This window comes from Vombatus ursinus, unplaced genomic scaffold, assembly GCF_900497805.2.
Source record: "Vombatus ursinus unplaced genomic scaffold, bare-nosed wombat genome assembly UNPS02010548.1, whole genome shotgun sequence".
NCBI classification, from domain to species: Eukaryota; Metazoa; Chordata; class Mammalia; order Diprotodontia; family Vombatidae; genus Vombatus; species Vombatus ursinus.
In genome coordinates this window covers 6,013,004-6,034,990 of record NW_020950326.1, presented here as the reverse complement: position 1 = coordinate 6,034,990, position 21,987 = coordinate 6,013,004, and the positions used below count along the sequence as shown (strand labels likewise).

General features: G+C 37.7%; 1 protein-coding gene across 9 annotated transcripts in view; it reads right to left on the bottom strand.

Annotated features, from left to right (window-relative positions):
• The window catches only part of CFAP221 (cilia and flagella associated protein 221), a 127,135-nt gene that overhangs the window by 32,745 nt on the left and 72,403 nt on the right, over window positions 1-21,987 (bottom strand). For 8 of the 9 annotated variants that reach the window (XR_003568505.1, XM_027854742.1, XM_027854744.1 and 5 more), the window contains 11 exons: window positions 20,513-20,633; window positions 20,307-20,418; window positions 20,010-20,118; window positions 18,070-18,157; window positions 15,738-15,827; window positions 11,676-11,774; window positions 8,920-9,016; window positions 7,251-7,384; window positions 6,432-6,512; window positions 5,675-5,782; window positions 3,754-3,888 (listed from right to left, as the gene is read on the bottom strand). Coding sequence is in view for 8 of the 9 variants with exons in the window: in XM_027854742.1 (XP_027710543.1) it covers window positions 3,754-3,888; window positions 5,675-5,782; window positions 6,432-6,512; window positions 7,251-7,384; window positions 8,920-9,016; window positions 11,676-11,774; window positions 15,738-15,827; window positions 18,070-18,157; window positions 20,010-20,118; window positions 20,307-20,418; window positions 20,513-20,633 (1,174 nt within the window). In the remaining variant the exon portion in view is untranslated. The remainder of the gene's footprint in view (window positions 1-3,753; window positions 3,889-5,674; window positions 5,783-6,431; window positions 6,513-7,250; window positions 7,385-8,919; window positions 9,017-11,675; window positions 11,775-15,737; window positions 15,828-18,069; window positions 18,158-20,009; window positions 20,119-20,306; window positions 20,419-20,512; window positions 20,634-21,987) is intronic. The other variant, XM_027854747.1, reaches the window with a different exon arrangement.

The window sequence follows — 21,987 nt, the reverse complement described above, 5'->3', positions numbered from 1 at the left end:
CTCAGAGTGAGAATGAGACATATTTTTATTGGACATGGCCAATATGGAAATTTGTTTTACCTGACTATACAATGTTTGTGATGGAGGTTTTGTTTTTCTTTTGCTCTTAGTGAGAAATGGGGATGTTTGGGTCAGTGGGATTGAAGGCAAATTTTTGCTGATTAAAAAAATGTATATGAGTTAGAATGCTGGATTGTAGACATATTCACTTCGAAATATGAAAAGAAGCCAGAAAAATAAAATTGTTGCCTGAATTTCAGATCATCATAAAACATAAACTAATTGTTTATATCTTTTAAGCATTTTACAAATTAATATATGCAATTGTCATGTGACTGAAGCATGCTTAAATAATTACTATAGCATGATGTTTCAAAATATTCAACTGTAAAATAGCTAATTGCAACTTTTTATTTTAGCAAGTGACCACAAACAAGTCTTTTTTACCTGCAGACCTGTGGATCATTTGATTTAATTTTCAATCTGACTTGAAACATAAGTCCTATATATTTAGCTCTCCTTATAATCTTGTGGTAACACAAGAAAAAAACTTAACCACAATAAACCACTAAAGGAAACTGTACTGAAACTTTTATTAGTGGGAAGTCTTTACTTCCGAGATGGGAGGGCCAACTGGAATATTGAAAGGCTATTCCAGAAAATGCTATATTTTGTTTAATATTTCAAAGAAGGTAATTGTTCATTACTAAATAGTATTTCCTGATCCTTGTAATGATTTCTATAATACTGAAGTTCCTAATGTAATATTCTAAAAGGCTTCTTGACCTTCTTTTTAACTATGTTTAATATAAGTTGCAAGAATTTTTGTAAATATGGAAAAACTATGGAAAAATTAGTGTGTATATACATATGCCACAGAAATGTTAGTTAACCAAACTATTTTTAAATGGGTATGTTTTTCTATTTAAAATATTGTTTAGTTTGAGGCTTTGTTAGCTACATTCGTAAAAGCATCTCAGATCCATGAAGGTTTGTCATTATTTTTTGTAACAGGAGATTGTTTATACAATCTCCTAAAATGATATATGAGTTAAACAAAATATATTAAATGTTAATACTTGATAAAAGTTGGCTGTGCATAATTTGTGTAATTGGTATTTGTTCTGGTAAATGTTTAATGACAATTTTTTAAAGGTGTCTTTTTTTTCCTGATCTATTGTCAAATTATCCTTTATTTTTGATTCCTTTGAAACACTGTCTGCTATGCTTCAGTAGCTGCCAACAATATATTCCTCCTCTGAGGAACAGAAGCAGAATTAATTAGTTCAATTTAGAATCTCATATTTAACATTAGGGAATAGGGCTTGCTGTAATATCCCTCCTCCCCAAAAATCATTATCACTTTCAACTTTTTATTGGCTACAAGATCATTTCTGTTAAAGCACTCCTTAAACGATGCCTTTGATTTATGCAAATAAAGATTAAAAAACCCGAGTTCCCCACTGCTCATAACCCCCCCCTCCAAAAAATAGCAAAATGACAAAGTCTAGGAGGAGCTCTTAAGTCTGCCATGATCATCGTTCTGACTCACTGTGAGCATCAGCTGGGAATGACAGATGTCAACTCTGAACAAGTGCACAAATTGCATGATTTCAGTTCTCTGACATGTAGTTATTTCCTCAGTGATGTCAGCACAGGCTGAGTTTCTCACAGTACTATGTAATGCATGTCATACTGATGCTGTCAAGTTAACAAACAGTTAATAAGTGCCTATTGAGTTCGAGGCACAGTCCTAAGTGCTGGGATACAAAGAAATGCAAAAACAGTCTCGACTCTAAAGGAGCTCACAGTCTAATGGGGAGAGACAACATGCAAACAACTATATACATATATGTATGTGTGTGTATGTATATATACATACACATATATACACACATATACAAACACACACACACACACATTAATTGGAGATAACCTAAGAAGGAAGGATTTAGCATTAAGGGGAACAGGAATGAGTTTTTGTAAAAGGATGGATTTTAGTTTGATTGTTGAAGGAACCCATGGAAAACCAAAAGGCAGAGATAAGGAAAGAGGACATTCAAATTATGAGAGTCAGCGAGGGAAGAGCCCAGCCATAGGAAGGAGGACAGTGTCACTGGATCATGGAGTACATGGAGGGAATTCAGGTAAAAAGAGGAATGGAAAGGTACAAAGAAATCAGACTATTAAGGGCTTCAAAGCCAAGCAGAGGGTTTTATATCTGATCCTACAGATAATATAGGGAGTTGCTGGAGTTTACTGAATAGTGGTGGATGACAGATTCATGTTTCAGGAAGATTACTTTGACAACTGAGTGGACTGAAAGGTGGGGTTTGAGGCAAGAGACCAACCAGCAGGCTATTGTAATTGTCCAGACATGAGGTGATGAGAGCCTCAACCAGGACGATGGCAGTGACAGGAGAGAAGAGGGTATACATGAGAGATGTTAAAAAGGTAGAATAGCAGTACTTAGATACAGACTGGATGTGGGCGTGATGAGAGAGTGAGGAGTCTAAGTAACTGGGTGGTACCCTTGAAAGCAATAGGGAGAGAAGATTCTGGGAAGATGGCAGAGTAGGTCAGAAAACTTTCAGCTCTCCAAATTTCCTCCACAAAAAAAGACAGAACATCAACTCAGAGCAGTAGACATAAATGTGGGGTAAAGCAGTTGTGCTCCTAAGACAATTTGAGAAGACCCCAGGAAAGACCTGGTCTCCAGGGGCGGAGGTTAGGTCTGAGTGAAGTGCAAACACCTCCAGGCCAACTCTGCAGAGTCAACAAACAAACCCTGGGGGAAGCTGGGTTGAGAGGCAGCCTCAGTCTTAGAAACTTTCATCTAGAAGACAGCGTGGGGGTCTCATGGCTGAGTAGGAAAAGATTGAAGGAACTTTCACTGTCAAGGGACCAAGCTGGGTTGACCAGGTGTGTCCCAGGCTGTGGCTGCAGGGAGAAGGAGCTAACACACCTGTGGTGAGTACAGTAGCAAGGGGCAAAGAGCTTGTTGGCTGAGGGCAATTGCAGGAGAGCAGGGTCCCTGGTTTCACTTCCAGGGCTCAGGGGACAGCTGTAGTTTGCAGTCACTAGAGGGACTGAAGGGAGCAAGATCATTTGTAGGGCAGTGTGTCTGGGAGCTCTAGCCATGCTTAGGAGTGGAGAGCCCAAAGTCAGCTGAAGACAGACCTCAAGAAATAACAGTAAGAAGGACCTGAGGCTTGGGGCATCATTCCCCATACCTCGGGACTACAACTTGATTACAGGAACAGCCGCTAAAAACGAAAGAAAACAAACAAAAAAAAATGAGCAAGCAAAGAAGAAATAATCCAACCATAGATAGTTGTTATGGGGATACAGAAAATCTGGACTCATATTCAGAGGGGCCTCAGATTCCTCATCTGAAAAAGAGTGGGTCAGACCATGTGAACTTGATGATCCCTTCAGTTCTAACATCCTTCCAGCTCTGTAATCTTCAAGAAGTAAAAGGAGAAAGGTTAACTTTGCTAACTCTGATGGCATCTCACCAACTCCTGCCAGAGTACCAATCTTAAGGTACTGTTTGAATCAAAAGAACACCAGAGTTATTAATGGTGGAGAAGCTGAAAGAAATCCTCTAAAAATCAACTGTCAGAACACAATTTCAAAGATCATATATAGCTAATTCACTTAAGAAACACCAATTCCCTTTGTTTTCTCCTAAAGAAATTACTGAAATGCAACGAGGCACAACGAGACCAAGTTTCTGCTGCTTTTACTTACAAAAACACAGAGTGGATGGTAGAATGGAGGCTTGAGCAGAGTGTCAGGGGGTGTCAGATTCAACAGCGATAACTTTCCATAGGACAATGCGTTGTCTTCAAATTGCTGTGGTGGCACCATAGGTATTATCTCCTCCTTTAAAATGACCAAAAAAAAATGTTAAAGAAAGTTGGGGAAAAGATTTATTATTTAATCAACATACTTGGGTAACATTTTAAAACAGACCTCCATAAATTACAGCTCAAAGGTAAACTTAGATATAAGATAAACACAATGAAAAAGACAGAAGGAAAATGGAATAATGCATTTATCTCAACTGCGAAAAGGTGTATTATTTTCCATTCAACAGATAGAAAGAATTATTAGGGACAAGATAGATAAGCTTATCAAAAATTGAGAACCCATGATTTCACCAGTGAGGGAACTCCCTTTGCTGATGCAGAATGCAACCCATCTAAAACTTAGACAACTGCGTGAGAGTTAAAGACTTTAAGTGACTTGTCCATGGTCATATTGCTAGTAAGTGCTAGAGGTGGGGATTGAAGCCAAGTTCTTCTTGACTATGAGTCTACCACTCTATCCATTTTACCTTGCTGTTTTCTTATATGTGCTTGATTTTATTAAAATTTTTTAAAAGAAAAAGTATATTAGAGGATATATGATCTTATCAATATGGATTTTTCCCTCCAGTGATATAGATCATACCCATCAATGCTTGCCCATCCCATGTGACCAACCCATGTCCTCCCATAAATTTGACAAAGAGGGTTGCTGCATGATCAGCCATCGGACATTTTTCTGATGAACCATAATTCATTATGGCACGTGACACATTAAAAATTTTGCTATCTAAAGTATATAATTAACATTTTAAAATTCACAAAGGTAACTTCCAATCCATGACAGACAAATGATCAAAGGACAGGAACAGATAATTTTTAAAAAAGAAAACATGAATTATTCACAATAATGTGAAAATGCTCAATCTCACTAATATTCAAAGAGGGCTCAGAAGGACTACCTCACCCCACCAAATTCACAAAAATAACTACAGCAGCAAAATGCAATGCTGGCAGCATTTTGGAGAAACATTTCCAGTAGGATTGTCAACTCTCAGAATCTATATAGCAAGCAATCTAGTAGTATACAATAAAAGTAACAAAAATAATCATAACCCTTAGGCCCAATAATTTCATTGTTAAGAATATGCCTTGAAAATATGATTTAAAAACAAAAAAAAGGTTCAAAGATTTTTCCTGAAACATCATTTGTAATCTCTCTCTCTCTCTCTCTCTCTCACACACACACACACATACAAACTAGAAGCAACTTAAATGTCCAACAGTAGGAAATGATTAAATAAATGGTGGTAGATTGATGTAAAGGAACACTATAATGCAATTGAGAATTACAAGTATAAGAATATAAATAAACCTGGAAAGATATTTAAGAAATAATGCAAAGAAAAAAATAGTATCAGAAGAACACTAATTATGACTATAAAGGGGGAAAAGTGAATGAGAATTAATGGACAAACAAAAAATCTTGATAGACACCAAGATGGAGTGACCAAAAAGTTATAATACCTTATAAATTAGTTAAAATGGGGGGCAGCTAGGTGTCACAGTGGATATACCACATGGCCTGGAGTCAGAAGGACCTGAGTTCAAATCTGACCTCAGACACTTACTAGCTGTGTGACCCTGGACAAGTCACTTAACCTTGATTGCCCCCTCCAAAAAACAAACAAACAAACCTAAATTAATCAAAATGTCAATCATTACTAATCAAGTTTAGTTATATTGCTGTTGGATGTTAAATTTATAACAAATTATTTGCAAAAAATGAGTTATATTTGGTTCCACTATTACATGTTGAAATTACCAATTGAAAGTGATTATTAAAGATTTTGACACATTACCGTAATTCCCTGTTTTAGAGGTCGAGCAAGTTTTTGAGATTTATAACTCCATGAGCACTGCTGGATACAGTATGGTTTGTAACCCATGATACTGTAAACTTGAGGAACCTGAAAACCAAAGAATAATAAGTACTGAAATGCAAGATATAATTGAACTTGAATATTCTGCAAAGTAAATTTATTATTCTTAATCTTTACTGAAAGAATTGATGATACTTACGGACAAAGGTCAGCTTAAGAGAAATATGATGAATGGTGGTTTAGTGTAACACATGTGGAAACCATCATTTTATGGTCCAATCATGTCCTTTTTAATTAGTCCGGACCTGTGGTTTCATTGGTGTGAGGAGCTGCCTGGTGTGAAAACTCCTCTACTGATGCCGACTGGCAAGTCATTTGCAACTGATAGTCTCAGAGAATTGTGTGGGCCACTGAGAGGTTAAGTGACTCGCCCATAGTCACACTGTAATCTAGGCACCCAAGGCAAGAAGAACTGAATCTGTGTCTTCCTGACTCCAAGGCCAGGTCCCTCTCCAATACGCCATTCCGGCTTTTAGTCATAATAAAAGAATGGCAGGCTAGAGAGATAAATCTCAGAGAGATAAATTGGAGGTGTTATGTGTAATCTATCTGCTGGCTAAAAAGATGAAATAATTCTTGATTAATTCAAGAATATTTTGTTCCTTTTTTCATAATCAAAGCTACTTAAGTAGTTTAAACAACACATTGACAAGATATTTCATGAAATGTGACCAACCTGCAAGTTCAGATACTGGTGAGATTGTTTGATTTGAACCTCTGATGATTTAATGGGCACCAGTCCAAGATCAGTAGGAGCCTGAAATTTAAAAATTTAATGACATAAAAGTAATTTAATCAACATTAAGCAAATATGGAAATATTTCCCCCTGCCTATTGTACTTTTAAATATGAATTTCATAGGATAATAAATTTTCAAAGGTTCTTTTGTATACATTTTGTGCCATTTTTACTTTTCAGTTGAGAATATTAAGGGTGAGGTGGAGTAACTCTAGCCTGAACAAGGCATTCTTGGGCCAGTGCTAATCACTGTGAAAGCTGTGATGGGCATTTGATGATTTATAGTTAGTTACTTTTATTGAGTAAGTTAATCTGAACTTCAATATATCAATACTCTATGAGTTCAATGATGTTTATGTATATTTCCTCTGCCAATAATACAAGGTGCAACTTCCCTTAACAGACTGTCTTGAAGAGTTAACAATGACCAAAATAATTCAATAGCAGGAAGCCAACCTGGCGAGGAGCCTCTGAATTTGCTTAGGCTAGTCCTCAGAAAACAGACCATCATTGGGCCCCAAAATCAATGTCTCTCCATCTTTGCAGGACCTGCTTGTGCTCAACCAATAGAGTCAGAGACAACCCAGCCCACTTCAACGCCACAATGAGGCATAATGTAGGACTCTACTGAAGAGTTAATTTGCAATGGTTTGTTAATCACATTCCAATTATTAAAGAATGAGAAATATAAGTCTATTAGTTTAGTTATGCAGCACTTACATCTCCAAAAACTTCCGCAAATATACTTTTAACCTACCAGTTCACTGGACTTCTGGTCAGAAGAATGTGAAGGAAATTGAAAAGGCAATACTTGCTGTCTTGTCAAATGAAAATAGAAGGTAGATTCATCTAGACTTACAGCAAATGGAAAGATGGATTTTGATCCAAACTCTGCGATGAGGAAAAAAGAAATCATAGAATCTTAGAGTAAGAAAACAGCCTTAGAGAAGCATGACCTTCAGGAAATCACACACTTCACCTTTCAGATTCTGTTTCCTTATCTGTCAAATGAAGTTGGACCAGATGGTCCCTAAGGTCTTTTCCAGCTACCTGTTAATGTGAACTTCAATAATCTACCCTAGCTTCCTTATTTGACAGAGGAGGAAACTGAGGCTCACTGAGGTAAAGCAACTTTTGCTCATAGTCATGAGATGAATTAGTAGCAACAAACTTGGGACTAGAAATGTGATCTACTAACAATGCTCCTCCTATTAGGTTTCTTAAAAATGCCATATATACATTTATATACATTTCTCACATCCCATTCTTCCTTCGGTTGCAATGTAGCATGGTAGGACCATAGTCTTAGCACTAAAAAGGGCCTCAGACGCCATCTAGTCAAACCACCCCTTTTTACAGATGAGGAAACTAAGCCAGAGAGGTCAGTCACTTGCTCAAGGTCACACAAGCAACAGAAGCAAGAATTTAACATAGGTCCCCCAACTCTAGAGACAGTGCCCTTTCCACCTTGCCACATTGCCTCCTACTCTCTCTAAGCTATTTTGAGAAATACCAGAAAAATATTCCTCCCCATCCAAAACACACACAATCCCCACCCCATTTTGAAATGGTAAACTTTACTCTCAATACATGCTCTGCTGACCAATGCACACTTTGTCTTTGCCAGGGCATAGAGAATATATTAAAGGAGTGCTTAAAAATATTTTACATAGTTACAGGCACAGTGATTCCTTGTTAACAAAGGCACATTTCTTTTATTAACAACTTCAATATCAAAGTAGAAATAATACAGGAGGCATGGTTTCTAGGACATCAGATAAAGGGATTACTATGTTAATAATAGTAATAATAATGATGATGATGATACTTGATGTTTACATAGAGCTTTAAGATTTATAGAGTGTTTTATATACATCATTTTATTTGATCTCACAAGCTCGTGATGTAGTTACTACTATATTATATCATGAGGCATCAAGGCAATGCAGTGAATAGAGTACTGGACCTAGCATTAGGATGACCCAAGCTCAAATTCAGCCTCAGATACGTTCTAGTTGTCTGATCCTGAGCAAGTCACTCAACTGGTCCTCCTCACCTATAAAATGAGGATCATAACAGTACCTACTTTGCAGGTGTTGGAAGGATCAAATGAGATAATATCTGTAAAGTGCTTAACACAGTGCCTGGCACATAGAAGGCACTTAGTAAATGCTTGTTCCCTTCCCCAGGGTCACACAGCTAATAATTGTCTAAGGAAAGACTCAAACTCAAATCTCTGGATTCCTTGTCCACCGCTTTCTCTATTATACCAAATTGCTCAGCTGTAACTAGATATGGCTAGACTTTGCATGATTTATGATTATTTAAAGTATTTTAATATGGATGTTGTCAGCATAAAGGACCTTCACTCCTAGAGGCTGTGATGGAGACCTACTGTATTAGCATAAATATAGTTTTAGTCAAACCTGTTCTTTTTTCTTCTTCAAATTTTCTTAATATCATTTGCTTGTCTATTTTATGAAGATTATTTAATACTTTATGTAATCTTTCCCGAATCAGGAGCTAGAATTATAAAAAAAGTTTTCAAATTAATAATTTGGACATGTCAAACTTGGCATTCAATTTATATGTTCCAATTTAGTCATTCTCCAACTAAAGACTTGGCCTATAAATTAAAAGAAGAACTAAAGTGGCTATGCATAAAGGTCTGGAGATGAGCTAATGGTGTGATGCAGCAGGGAAAAAAGCTAAAGCAACTGCCCTTAGAAAAGCATTGTGTCCAGACCACAGGAGGTGATAGTACCACAGTACTCTGACCAGGTCCAAGCACATCTGAAGTACTATTTTTAGTTCTGGGCACTATATTTTAGGAAAAATAACAACAAGCTAGAAAATGTCCAGAAAATTAGGAGAGTGAGGAGCCTTGAGATTACAAAGATTGGTTAAAAAAAGTGGTAATGTTTAGACTTTTGAAAGAAAGGGAAGTGAAACTCAATAAATGTCTTCAGGAATTTGAAGGACTGTCATGTAGAAAAGAGACCTGACTTTAGACTTCTCTATTTGGTTCTAGAGGGAAGAACTAGGGGCAAATGGGGGAAGTTGTGGGTAGAGATTCAGATTCAGACTTGATAGAAGGGAAAAGTTCCTAAAAACTAGAGCTATTTAAAAGTGGAATGGACTGCCTTGAGAAGTAGGAGTTATTCCTTATCGGAGGTCATCAAGTAAAGTCCATTTATTGGGGAGAAGAATCCCTTGCAGGTATTAGTTGGGAAGACCTTTGTGGCCCTTTTCAATTCTGAGATTCTGATTTTGTAAACATGTGCTTTATTCTTAAACTTTTTTTGTTTGAAGACAGAAAAATTAAGGCAGAATTGAATCCTACCTTATCCCACCCCACTTTAAGCACCTAAGTCATGTTTCATTGTGAAATGGAGGTGACTCTGACTTTTCTAATGCTATGCAAGCAAAATCTATTATCTAAGATAGAGGTGTCAAACATGAACGCAGCCCACAATGTACTCCTGAACAGCCCAAACTAGATTAAAATGTAATTGGGAAATTCTTAAAAATATAATATAACATAAAAAATGTTAATTTGTGGTTTTCTAAGTCAATATGGAGCCACAGGGATCCATTTCTATTTGAATTTGATACCACTGATATAAGAAAGAGCCCAGTTATGTTTACCGAGGGCCATCACCAGGGTGGCTGCTTATAAGGCTCTCAAATTTTTTTGACCATAACAACTACCAGTGATCACCTACCAAATCATAAGGAGATTGTGATCCATGTCCATGGGAGAAGACTCCATAATGACAATATCACAGATCATAGAGTAACAAACAGAATTTTTAAGAGTTGGAAGAAACCTTGAGTTTAATGAAGACATACTTTCAAATGGACTTATGTTTATATATAGTAGTCTTTTTGTACACATGGCCAATAAAAACAAAAGCACTCTCATTTTCAAACTGTAGGAATGCTGTTATTGACTTATGGGCTATGACATTGGTTTTTATTTATTTAGGATGTATACTCCTTATATAACGGGAAGCACTATTATACTATCTTTATTGCTTACAATAAAAACATGAAACAGTATAATTAGAAATATAAACAAAACTAGTTAAAAGAAATAGACTATTAGGCACTTAGAATGAGTAAGTACAGCTGAAAATTGAAATTAGCTTCTCCTTCTGGGTTCATATAAAGAGTTCTCTGACAAAAGTCATCTACAACCTTCTATGTCCTCTTCCTGTATTTTCTTCTAAATGCTCTGAGAAAATGACCTCTCTAGAGTTACCAGTGATCTCTTAGTTGCCAAATCTAATGGCCTTTTCCTCAATCCTCATTTTTCTTGACCTCCCTGAGGCTGTTAACACCTTCTCCTCCTTCATGCTTTCTCCTCTCTGGGTATTTGTATACTGCCTTCTCTTGATTCTCCTCCCACCTGACGATCATTCCTTTTCTGGCCTGCCCTCTAATTATGAATATCTCCTAAAGCTCTGACCTAGGCTCTCTTCTCTTTTCTCTTTATATTGTCTGGCTTAGTGACCTCATTAGTCCCCATGGCATTCATTATCCTCTATACATAGGTGATTACTAGCTCTCTATATATCTAGCTCTGGTCTCTCTTCTGATCTTCAATCTCTCATTTCTAACTCCTTATTGGGCATTTCAAACAGGGTGGTATAGGCATCTCAAAACCTTTTTTCTTCTGGACATCCTGGTTATTGTTGCGTGCCACCCATAATGTGGTCTAAAACATTAATTACAAAAAAAAACTTTAATGAGACTCTTACAAATGAGATTTGATGCAATGAAATAATGTGAGAATAATAGGATGAACCAAAGGAGACAAGTATGGGACCAGATTGTAGAGGGCCTTGAATACAAAGCTGAGTAACTTGAATTTTATGCTGTAGGGAATAGGGTACCATCATAAGCTTTTGAGCAGAAGAGTGACTTGATAAAGGATGCTTTTCAAGAAAACGAATCTGATCATGATAAGAGCTAGAGCAGGGTAGAAAGGCCCACTCTAATGCCAAGTCCATTAGAAACGTGTACAGGTAGACTGAGAGAACAGCTTCATCTCTCTACTTCAATTCAGAAATGTTTTCTTTAGAAATAAACCAAACCAAATATCTCAAACCAGTTCTACAGTTTCTCTGTGTTGATGACTAAAAGATTCCTATTCCAGCATGTTAGCTACAGACCTTACCTTTCGCACTGCTTGTTGGAATCTCTTTTGCCTCATATATTTCTTCAGCCAAGGGTTATTAACAAGAAGATCAAATTTAGGAAAAAATTCTGGATTTTTCTGTATGGAGAGAAATTCTGAAAATGATTATTTCTCACAATGTAAACCAAATCAATATTAATTGATCCATTCATTAATCCATCTTATCCAAAGAGCATTGATTAAGAGTCAATGGTGTGTATAACATTGGGAGGAAATCAGTCAGGCTGGAGGAGACAAAAGAAGAGAGTCACAATCTCTGGTCTTGAAGACCTTATAATTTTACTGGGGAGTATCAACACATATGTGTGTAAATATATATTTAACTGAGAAACAATTACAAACACAAAAATGAGGGGAATATAGCTACAGCCAGGCAGAAAGTGAGCACAAAAGTTATGATGGTCAGAGAAGGGACCCCAATCTTCCTATTAAAATTCCTAAATGAGAACAAGTCACTTAACCCCAATTGCCTTACAAAAAAAAGATTCCCGAATGTTTTCTTTACAAAATAAATTTCATACAAAAGTGCAAAGAGATGTGAGGTAAGTCAAATGGGTTGAGGTTAGTCAGAGAAGACTAACAGGAGCAGGAAAGCTTTGAGTTAGGTCTTGATTAAAAAGTAACGAACATAGATTAACAGAAAAAGGAGATGTTCTTGAAATGAGGAATGGTACAGATACAAGCAAGACATGTTATGGATATTAAGATTGGGTTGGCCTAAAGATGAGTCATCCTTGACTCTTCCTTATTTCCATTCTCTTTATGCCCCACCTCCACTAAAAACCAATCAGTTGTTACATTTTACTGATTCTGGCTCAACATTAGCTCGCATCCATTCCTTTTTCTCCATTCATGTCTTTCATCCTATTTCAAGTGCTCATCACCTTTAGCATGTACAATTGTGACTGTCTTCTAATGACCTTCCTGCTCCCCCTCTTCTTTTTCCAAAATACCTCCACACACAGGCTCCAAAATATTCTTCCTATACCAAAGATCTGACCATGTCACTACCTTACTTAAGAATCTTCAGTGACTCCCTATTGTCTCTAGGATAAAATGCACTCTTTACCTTGACATTTAAAGCCATTCAAAGCCCAACTCCAACCTATCTTTCCAGATACTTCACATCAATGCCCTTCATGCACTCTCCATTCTAGGTAAACTGGCCTGTTTGCTGTTCCTCCATGTCTGGAATTTACTTCTACCTCACCTCCTCCTCTTAGATTCCTTTATTTTCTACAAGACTAAGTTTAGGTGCCATGTCCTATGGATACCTTTCATGATCCTTTGATTGTTAGTAATTTCTTCCTTCTCAAATTATATTATGTTTACTTATCTGTTTAAATGTTGTATCCATTCAACCCCTGAGTTAAATGTAAGCTCCTTCAGAGCAAGAACTACTTTTGATTTTTGTCTTTGCATCTCTGGTGCCCAGCATGGTGTCTTGTACATAGTAAGTGAGTAATAAATGCTAATTAAATTTAACTGAATTGGTGAAAGAGATTAGTATTATATCTAGTAGGAAGACATTAGATGTTCCCAAGCTTGACAATGGCATAAGGAAAATGATGAGAAATTGTGCCAGCCATGCCGTGTACTCTCCTCTGTGCCGGCCGCGCCATGCACTCTCCTCCTAACAGGAGCAGGCTGCCAGGGTCACACATACCAGTCTTCGGAGCCCACCCGGATAAACATAGAGACGAGCTGATCAGGAGGTGCAAGCACTTGAACTTTACTCAGAAACCATCACAGCAAGGCCAAGCAGGAAATCACGAGCAGGAGCAAGCGAGCAGGAGCAAGCGAGCAGGAGCAAGCAAACAGGAGCAAGCCAAAGAGCTCTGATCCCTACCCCCCCCTTATATACCTTCCTAGCCCCTCCTCCTTGCCGTCCCACCCCCATGTGGCACAGCCAACATCAGACAATCCCTCACACCTATCCCTGCCCCATCTTGCCACAACCCCCACGTGGCACGTAGCCAACATCAGACAATCCCTCACAAGAAATGTATTCTGGTATCAGTGAAATCTAGAGACTAGAAGGTCAGTAAGACACTATCATAGTCTGGTTATGAGATAAGGAAGGCTGAGATTGTAATGAAGGCTTTAGAAGCAGAAAAGAAGGAGTAAGTCTGACTGGCCTTGGGGAAAAGGAACTGGCAGGGCTTTGTGTTGACCAGATGTGAGGATGAAGGAGAAAAGGAACTCAAAATAATTCAAAGAGTGCAATAAGTCATGAGGATAAGAAAGGATGAAACAAAACTTGAGGACTACAAAGAACTCCATTTTCAATGTGGTAAGTGTCAAGTGACCAGGGACTTCTGGGTGTGGATGTTTTGTAGAGAACTTGTGACATCACACTGGGAAGTGGGGGAGAGGGTCGGGGCTAGAAATCAGCATATATGCATAAATGCATAAAGTCAGCAGATGAGAAGAGTATTTCATGGTTGGATGGAATTTTTAAGTTTTCCAAATACCTTCCCCTCCATGATCTCTTGCTAGAATCTTGCTCTGTGAAATGGTTAGGGCAGAGGGGAATCAGGGCATGTCAGGGTTTATGAGATAAAATTATTTTCCCAATTCTTACTCTTCTTGACCTTTCTGCTGGCCACCCTCCCTCTTCCTGGATATTCTTTTCTTTCTGTTTGCATGACACCACTCTTTCCTGGTTCTCCTCCTACTTGTCTGACCAGTCTTCCTCAGTCTCCTTTGCTGCACCGTCATCCACACGATGCCCCTTAATGATAGGTATACTTCAAGGCTCCGTTCTGGGCTATCTTCTCTTCTCCTTTCCTTTCCTTTCCTTTTCCTACCCTTTCCAATTTAATCTCTCTCTAGGTGAACTAGAAGGCTATTGTGAGCTTAATTATTAGCACTATGATTGGTATTTCCCAGATTGGTATTTCCAGCTCTAGGTTCTCTACTGAGCTGTAGTGCCACAACACCAGTTGCCCACCAGACATTTTCAAACTGAATGTCCTTTAAATGCCTCCCACTAGATGTTCAGTCTAGTTGAACTCAATATGTTTCCTCCTAAACTCACCCCCTTTTTCTCCCTCTGTTTCTGTTAAGGGCACCACCATTCTTTCATTATCTGGTTCACTCTCACTGCATCCATCCACAAAGTTGTCAGATTTTGTCATTTCTACTTCTACATATCTTGTCACTATCTCCTTTCCTCCCCTTAGACAGCCACCTCCTTAGTACATGCCTTTATCACCTCCTGCTAGCCAGACTACTGAAGTAGCCTTCCAATTGTTCTCCCTCCCTCAAGTCTCTCTGTTCCAATCTGTCCTCTACACAGCTGCCAAAGTAATTTCCCTGAAGCATAAATCTGGCTATTATCATTTCCTTACTCAATAAACTCTAGTGGTTCCCTCTCAGTGCTAGAATCAAATATAAACTCTTCTGGTTGGCATTTAAAGTCCTTCACAATCTGGCCCTAATCTACCTTTCCTGCCATATTAAACCTCATTCTCTCCAGACACACTGTGGTCTAGCCAAGTTGGGTTTCTTACTATTCTTTATACATGACACTCAATCTCCTTTTTTTTTTCTGCTTTTGTACTGGTTATCCTCTATGCCTGGAATAAATTCTCTCCTCATCTCTGTCTTTTAAAATAGCTAATTTCCTTCAAGGATCAGCTCAAGAACCACTTTCTAGAGGAAGCTTTTTCTGATTCCCCCACATCTGCTACTGCCTTCCCCTCCAAGTCACCTTGTATCTAATACATATATGTAAATATATATATGCATATGTATGTATATATGTACATGTTATCTCTTTTGATAGAATATACCAAGCTCCTGAATGTAAAGCATATTTTAGTTTTGCCATTGGCTCCCCAGCATCTAGCACAGAGCCTGGTACATGGTAGGTACTTAGTAAATGCTTGCTAATTGATTGAATAAAAAAGAAAGGATATTAACACAATATTGAACCAAATGTCTCCTAGAAAAAAGGAGTCAGTAAAAGATTTACATGTTATACATAAACACATAAATGTCCAACCACAACATGTCAAACAAGTGAAAGAGAAATACCTCTTCTAATTTTCGATAGACTCGTGTATGGATAACTTCTGAACTTAGGCGTTGAAATTCCTTTTCCAAAACAGGGTCTCCTCTGGCTACCTTTAAAAAAAAAATGAAATTACAGTTCCATACAGATTATATTAGCTTCCTTCTTGGTTCATCTGCCTCTGCCAGGGGTGGAGAATCTATGGCCTTGAAGCCACATGTGGCCTTCTAGGTCCTTGGGTGCAGCCTTTTGACAGGCCAAGTTTTACAGAACAAATCCTTTTATTAAGGGCATTTGTTCTGTGAAGTTTAGTTTCAGTCAAAGGGCTGCACTTGAGGACCTAAAGGGCCACATGTGGCCTCAAGGCCACAGGTTGTCTCTTTGTCTCACCCCCCCCACTAACCTCTCTTCTCTCCCACCCATTCTCCATCACACAGGTGCCAAAATAATCTTCCTTTAAGCACATCCTCATTAGGGGAGAAAAGTTTTAATTTGTCATTTAGGGACAGGTTTTATTCTGTTCTTCTAATTGTCCTTTTAAACCACACTGAAGAGCTAGAAAGCTATATCACCATGGCCTGTGTTGCAAGGCAGACCTCACAAGGCAGCATTTGGAAACTGGATTTGAAAGAAAAAATTCTAACTTCTCAGATAAATAATTTTTTTTTTGGAGATAAGAGATTCTTCTTTAAGGCGACTAGAATAAAAAGAAGAGGATGTTCAACTATTTTAATTAATAAATTCTTAACACATGATTAGGCACTTTAGAATTCAATATAAATACAATAATATGTATATTAGCTAAATCTCGATGACAACAGCTTGGATGTTTTAACATCAATACAGGACAAACTTAGCAGAGCATACTGTTTCCTTTATGTTATCTTCGGCTACATGCCTGATAATATATCAACTCCTAGGACTTCCTTCCTAGGGATGAGAGATAGAGTTTAGTTGTAAAGGATCAGATATGCAGCTCTTGGGCCAAATCTGCAAGACACACTGTCACCACTTATGTTCCTCTCAGTTATACCCTGTCCTGTGCTCAGAGCAATGCAGGACCTGATCACAGACTGTACAGGACATCCAGAAAAACACAGACATGCCACAAGTTCTTGGCTGCCTTTCCTGTAGGTATGCAGTTATCCCTTCTACAGCTTGACTTTCCCCATCCTGGTTTCAATATATTGCGAGTCAGCATAAGAAATTACATGGGAATATTGTGGGAGTTTTGTGGAAGCTGCAGATGAAACGTGAGGGACAGCAGATGACACAGAAAAAGTTTAGAAACTCAGAAATGCATAAAATACATGCGTAGTATGTATTTTATATTATTATATTATTATATAATATATTATATATATTATATTATATAATGTCAACCCAAATTTTCAATAAGGTTATGTAAAAAGAAAAGAAAAATAAAAAATTCAGACTTCTCTGGTATGAAGGGAGGACCAAGAAATTTTACGTGGATTTTCCAGATCAGAGGGTTACTTCGCCCCTAACCTCTGTGATGTGGGAGGGATATTGTTGTTAGTCCTTCATTCTTGAAGAGGATCACGACATCAGGAAGGTTATGCCATGACCTGCAGTTGAATTGGATTTAAGTGAGAGAGGTTTGTGCAAAGTCACCAGCCTCACTTTCTCCTCTGGAGCCATCTGGGTCCAGTGGCAAGATATAGATCAGGATGACAAAATGGCCTCACCCCATGGAAAGGGATAACTGTTAATTCTGAAAGCTGAAGGAAAAACCCAATGGTTGCAGCCAACCCTTGACTGACTTTTTGGAGGCTTACTTGTCCTTCACTCCCTTAGCTTCCCACACACTACACAATGAACAACCTCACAGCCTGACAAGGGTACATTGGTGCTTAAAGCACTGCAAAGCTAGGTGAAATAGGTGCTCTTTCCCTATACCAGATGTGGGTGGAAACCTTTATCTCATCTCCAGTGTGCAGCACTAGCTGGGTTCCATTGCCTGTGAAACTGTTGCTAACAATGTATCTGAAAAGAATTCATAATTATGATATTATAGTAGGGAATGTTTGAAATTTTATTTTTAAAAATAGTACTCAGAGAATGTAAAAACTGAAACTTACTAAACTCACGTGTGAATCCAATATGAATGAATCCTTTCTTCATTTAGAGAGAGAAATTAACAATCTGGCAAATATATAGTATGTTTTAATACATTTGAATAAAAAGAGAGGAGGACAAAAATCTATTGGATCACATGATATGGACCCCAAATCTAACTGAGAAATAAACTTTTTAATAAAACACATGTATCTGACAAAATGTACTCATCCTCTTTAATGCCCATTTTTCATAAAAATTGCCAGAAATTCTGACCTTGTATTGGTCCCAAAATTTTTTCACTTCTTCTTGACGTTCCATTTTATATCTATGAGTGATGCGATCTCTACCAAGGCGCACCTGCCTGTAATGAGGGGGAAAAGATTCTATCCTTAAAAGGAAGTTCTTAAATGCCATTAACTGAAGCATAATCACATTTTAAATGTAAAACTTCCTATCTATAATCCCCCATGCTAAAAAGGCATATAGAAATTATACAAGAGACACTCCCCAAGAAAAAAAGAATTTGTGGAGATTCCATCAGTCACAGAAGTGAATATGCTAAAAGGTAAGACAGACTGAGAGAAACCGTGGGCTCATCTTGCCTACAGGCGAGCCATCTGTGGTTGACAATCTCTGTAATAATTGTCTTCTGTTATCTGACAGGTTTCTGCATAAGACACCAGGGATTCTGCAGTATTAACAGAGAAGAGAACAAGGGGACAAAAGCTTAAACTGAAATAGACATTTTTGATTCAGGATGAAGGTTTTTCCTGACTGTGACGGATATAACTAGTGCAATTGATTGGAGAGAGGCAGAGTGTCCAAATAGAAAGAATACTAGCCTGAGAATCAGGAGCCCAGGGGACCAGTTCTGCCTTTGGCAATAACTACCTATGGTGAATTACCTCCGGGCAAGCAACTTAACCTCTTTGGACCTCAGCTGTCCCATCCATGTGATTAGGGGGTTCAACTACATCGGGGTGGGGAGGGGGGGGAACCTGTGGCCTTAAGAGGCCTTTTTAGGTCCTCGGGTGTGGTCTTTTGACTGAGTCTAAGTTTTATAGAACAAATCCTTTTATTAAAGGGATTTTGAAGTTTGGATTCAGTCAAAGGGCCACACTTGAGGAAATAGAAGGCCTCGAGGTTCCAGGTTCCCCATCCCTCTTAACAAGATGATCTACACTCCTAAAATTGATTTCTGTCTGGGATGTTAGAAAACAAAGGAATACACTAGGTAACTACTTGAGGGGCATTTCTTGTCTAATGACTGCCTATTTAATTCTATTAAAGAGTTTCTAATGTTACCTTTAGCTTAATAATTATAGTTTTTATTATTAAAATAATAACATTTATATAGCATTTACTATGTGCCAGGTTCTGTGCTAAACACTTTACAATTATTATCTCATTTGGTCCTCATAACAACCCTGAGAAGTAGGTGCTATTATTAGACAAACAATGGTTAAGTGACTTGCCCAGGGTCACATAGCTAGTAAGTGTCTGAGGCTGTATTTGAGCTCAAATCTTCCTGATTCCAGACCCAACTGGGCTCTATCCACTGCCCCACCTAGCCATAACACACTCAGTCACCCACCCATACACAGACACATACTTGCACTAATCTAATGAAAGTAGGCTTTTCATACAAATTTTACCACTGCCCACAAAGTATAACTTGAAAGTAACATCTAAATCAAATTAAAGGAACTGCACACCATGCTGTGAGACTCCTCAGCTCATATTATTTCTAAAGAGGCCCTGATGTCAGAATGTCCCTATGTCAGAATAGGGTGAGAGGCACTCTAAGACCAGGTAGCAGGCAACTGAGGTACAGTGTGGGCCAGGGACATCATGTTTCTGGGGCAGTATGAATGAGGATAACCCTCAAGTAGAGACCCAGTCACGGTGACTCTGGACCCCTATCTGGCTGTGTTCAGGGCAGCTGCCTTACATCTCCCAATCAAGTTATACTACCATTTTGTTCGTATTTCTTACAAAACACAATTTGGCACACATTAATTTATTCTGAATGAACCAAGTACTCTGAAGTCAAAGAGTAAAAAAAAATGGGGAGAGATATGGTAGAGAATAACTAAATTTGTGCTGGGGAATTAAATACACTAAAACTCATTACATCTTATTGTGATTCAGATATACATGTCATCACCTAAAAACCATCTGTCACATGACTAAAACATATGATTAACATTTACCACTTAAGATGGTTTTCTGCTTCTTCAACAGCATCCCATCTGACTTTTTGTAAAAACAGAGCTTCTTTCATTTGTCTCGTTATCAATAATTCATCCCCACGGTGCAAAACTGCAGATGGTATCAAACAATTATTATGCTAGTAATCAAATGAGAATTATTTGCAAAAGGGAAACACATGTTCATGGCAAACAAAATTGCTAACAACCAAGTTTGTTTGCATACATCATAGGTGGGATAAGCAGTCATTCTTTCATCTTTCTCAGAGAGATTAAATTCTATGAGATTTATTGCATTACCTTCTCTTAATTCTTTAACCTTCAATTTTCCTACTTCTTGGTTTAAAACACTTGCCACAGCAGAGGGATTAGATAAATTTGCTGGAAATCTCAAGTTTTTGTATTCAATTTCCTACAGGACAAAGTAAATAGTAAAAAAATTTAACTTATTTACATTATTCCTTTTTATAATTAAAAAGAGTACTTTGGAGCATTTGCTATTTCACCTTAATTTTTGGAGGTTTGGCCTTTTCAGGTGGTTTTCCCTTAGATACAACTATGTGTGTCTTTTCAGGAGGAACTTGAATTTTCTTGGAGAGGTCATTTAATTTCTGAAAATCATCTAACCTGTGATTCAGAACAATAGATATTATGCTACTATAACAACAATTCAAGAGTGTTTCTTCCTGACAACCTTCCAGACCTTGTACAATACTAATTCCTACAGCTAAACTGAAAAAAAAAAGAAAAAAAAATAAGAAAACATTTCAATTTATTTGCCACTTACTAAAATCAGCACTCTTCATTCTATCCATATACATCAAATTAGACACCCAGGCCTATTTGTTTCTATACCCTTAAAGGAAAAAAAAACTAAACAAAACAATGCAATCTGGTAGGAAATGGTTTACATAATAAATGTCTAAACTGATGTTTTGAAAGTTAAAGAAATTACACTTCTATCTTAAGAGCTTGTATTCATAAATTTCACCAATAAATGGAAAGCACTGCCCACTACATTTCTGAGAGGGAATCTTTCAAAAGAGATACATATGAATGCAGAACAATACTCTGTAATTGCAAAACACCCAAGGACACTTGTGGGGAGACTACCGTATCTGAGACCAGGCATATCTGAAGAAGCTTTGGGGACAGTAATGTCACTGGCTTGTCAAGTACATGAAGGGGAGTAAATTCTAAGAAGTAAAGTATAGGAAAGGGTCAGGTTATTAAGGACTTTAAAAGTCAAACAGAATTTTATATTAGAGGTTAAAATGATCTGGAAAGCTTTGTTTTTATTTATTTATTTTTTTTAGCAACTGGGTTAAGTGACTTGCCCAGGCTCACACAGTTAGTGTTATGTGTCTGAGGCCAGATTTGAACTCAGGTACTCCTGAATCCAGGGCCAGTGCTCTATCTACTGCACCACCTAACTGCCCCCATCTTGAAAGCTTTTTTAAGCATTATTAAGTCTTTAGTAGGAAACTGGATATTAAAATAAAAAGCTGGTGATTTTAGGAGTACAGATGGTGTTTTCATCATGCTGTTAAGAAAAGGTAAGATGTCAGAAGAGAAAGACACATTTTGAAAGTGAACAGCTGGTTCTGTTAACACTGGTTCACAGAAAATGATGTCTGAAAAGAGGACTTAAGATTTCTTAGCCGTTGCTTAAAATATAGAAATGACAGTTGCTAGCCAAGGATGGAGTGTACCCACAAGGGCTGGTAGGAACGCATTTGCTGAATCTTGCAAATTTTATCAAAAGGGCTTTAAACTGAAGAGGAAAGGGAGGGAACAACAGAGTACCTACAAACTTCCATCAAGCTGGACACAAAAGTTAGAAAAAATGGAGACGATTAGTAATAGGCCCTAAAAAAATCACAGAAGACAAAATCTAAGAAAAGTAGCCTCCAATAAAATCCACGGCCTCAAATATCTATACACAAATGCACAACCCTAATGAAAGGAGGTAAACACAACC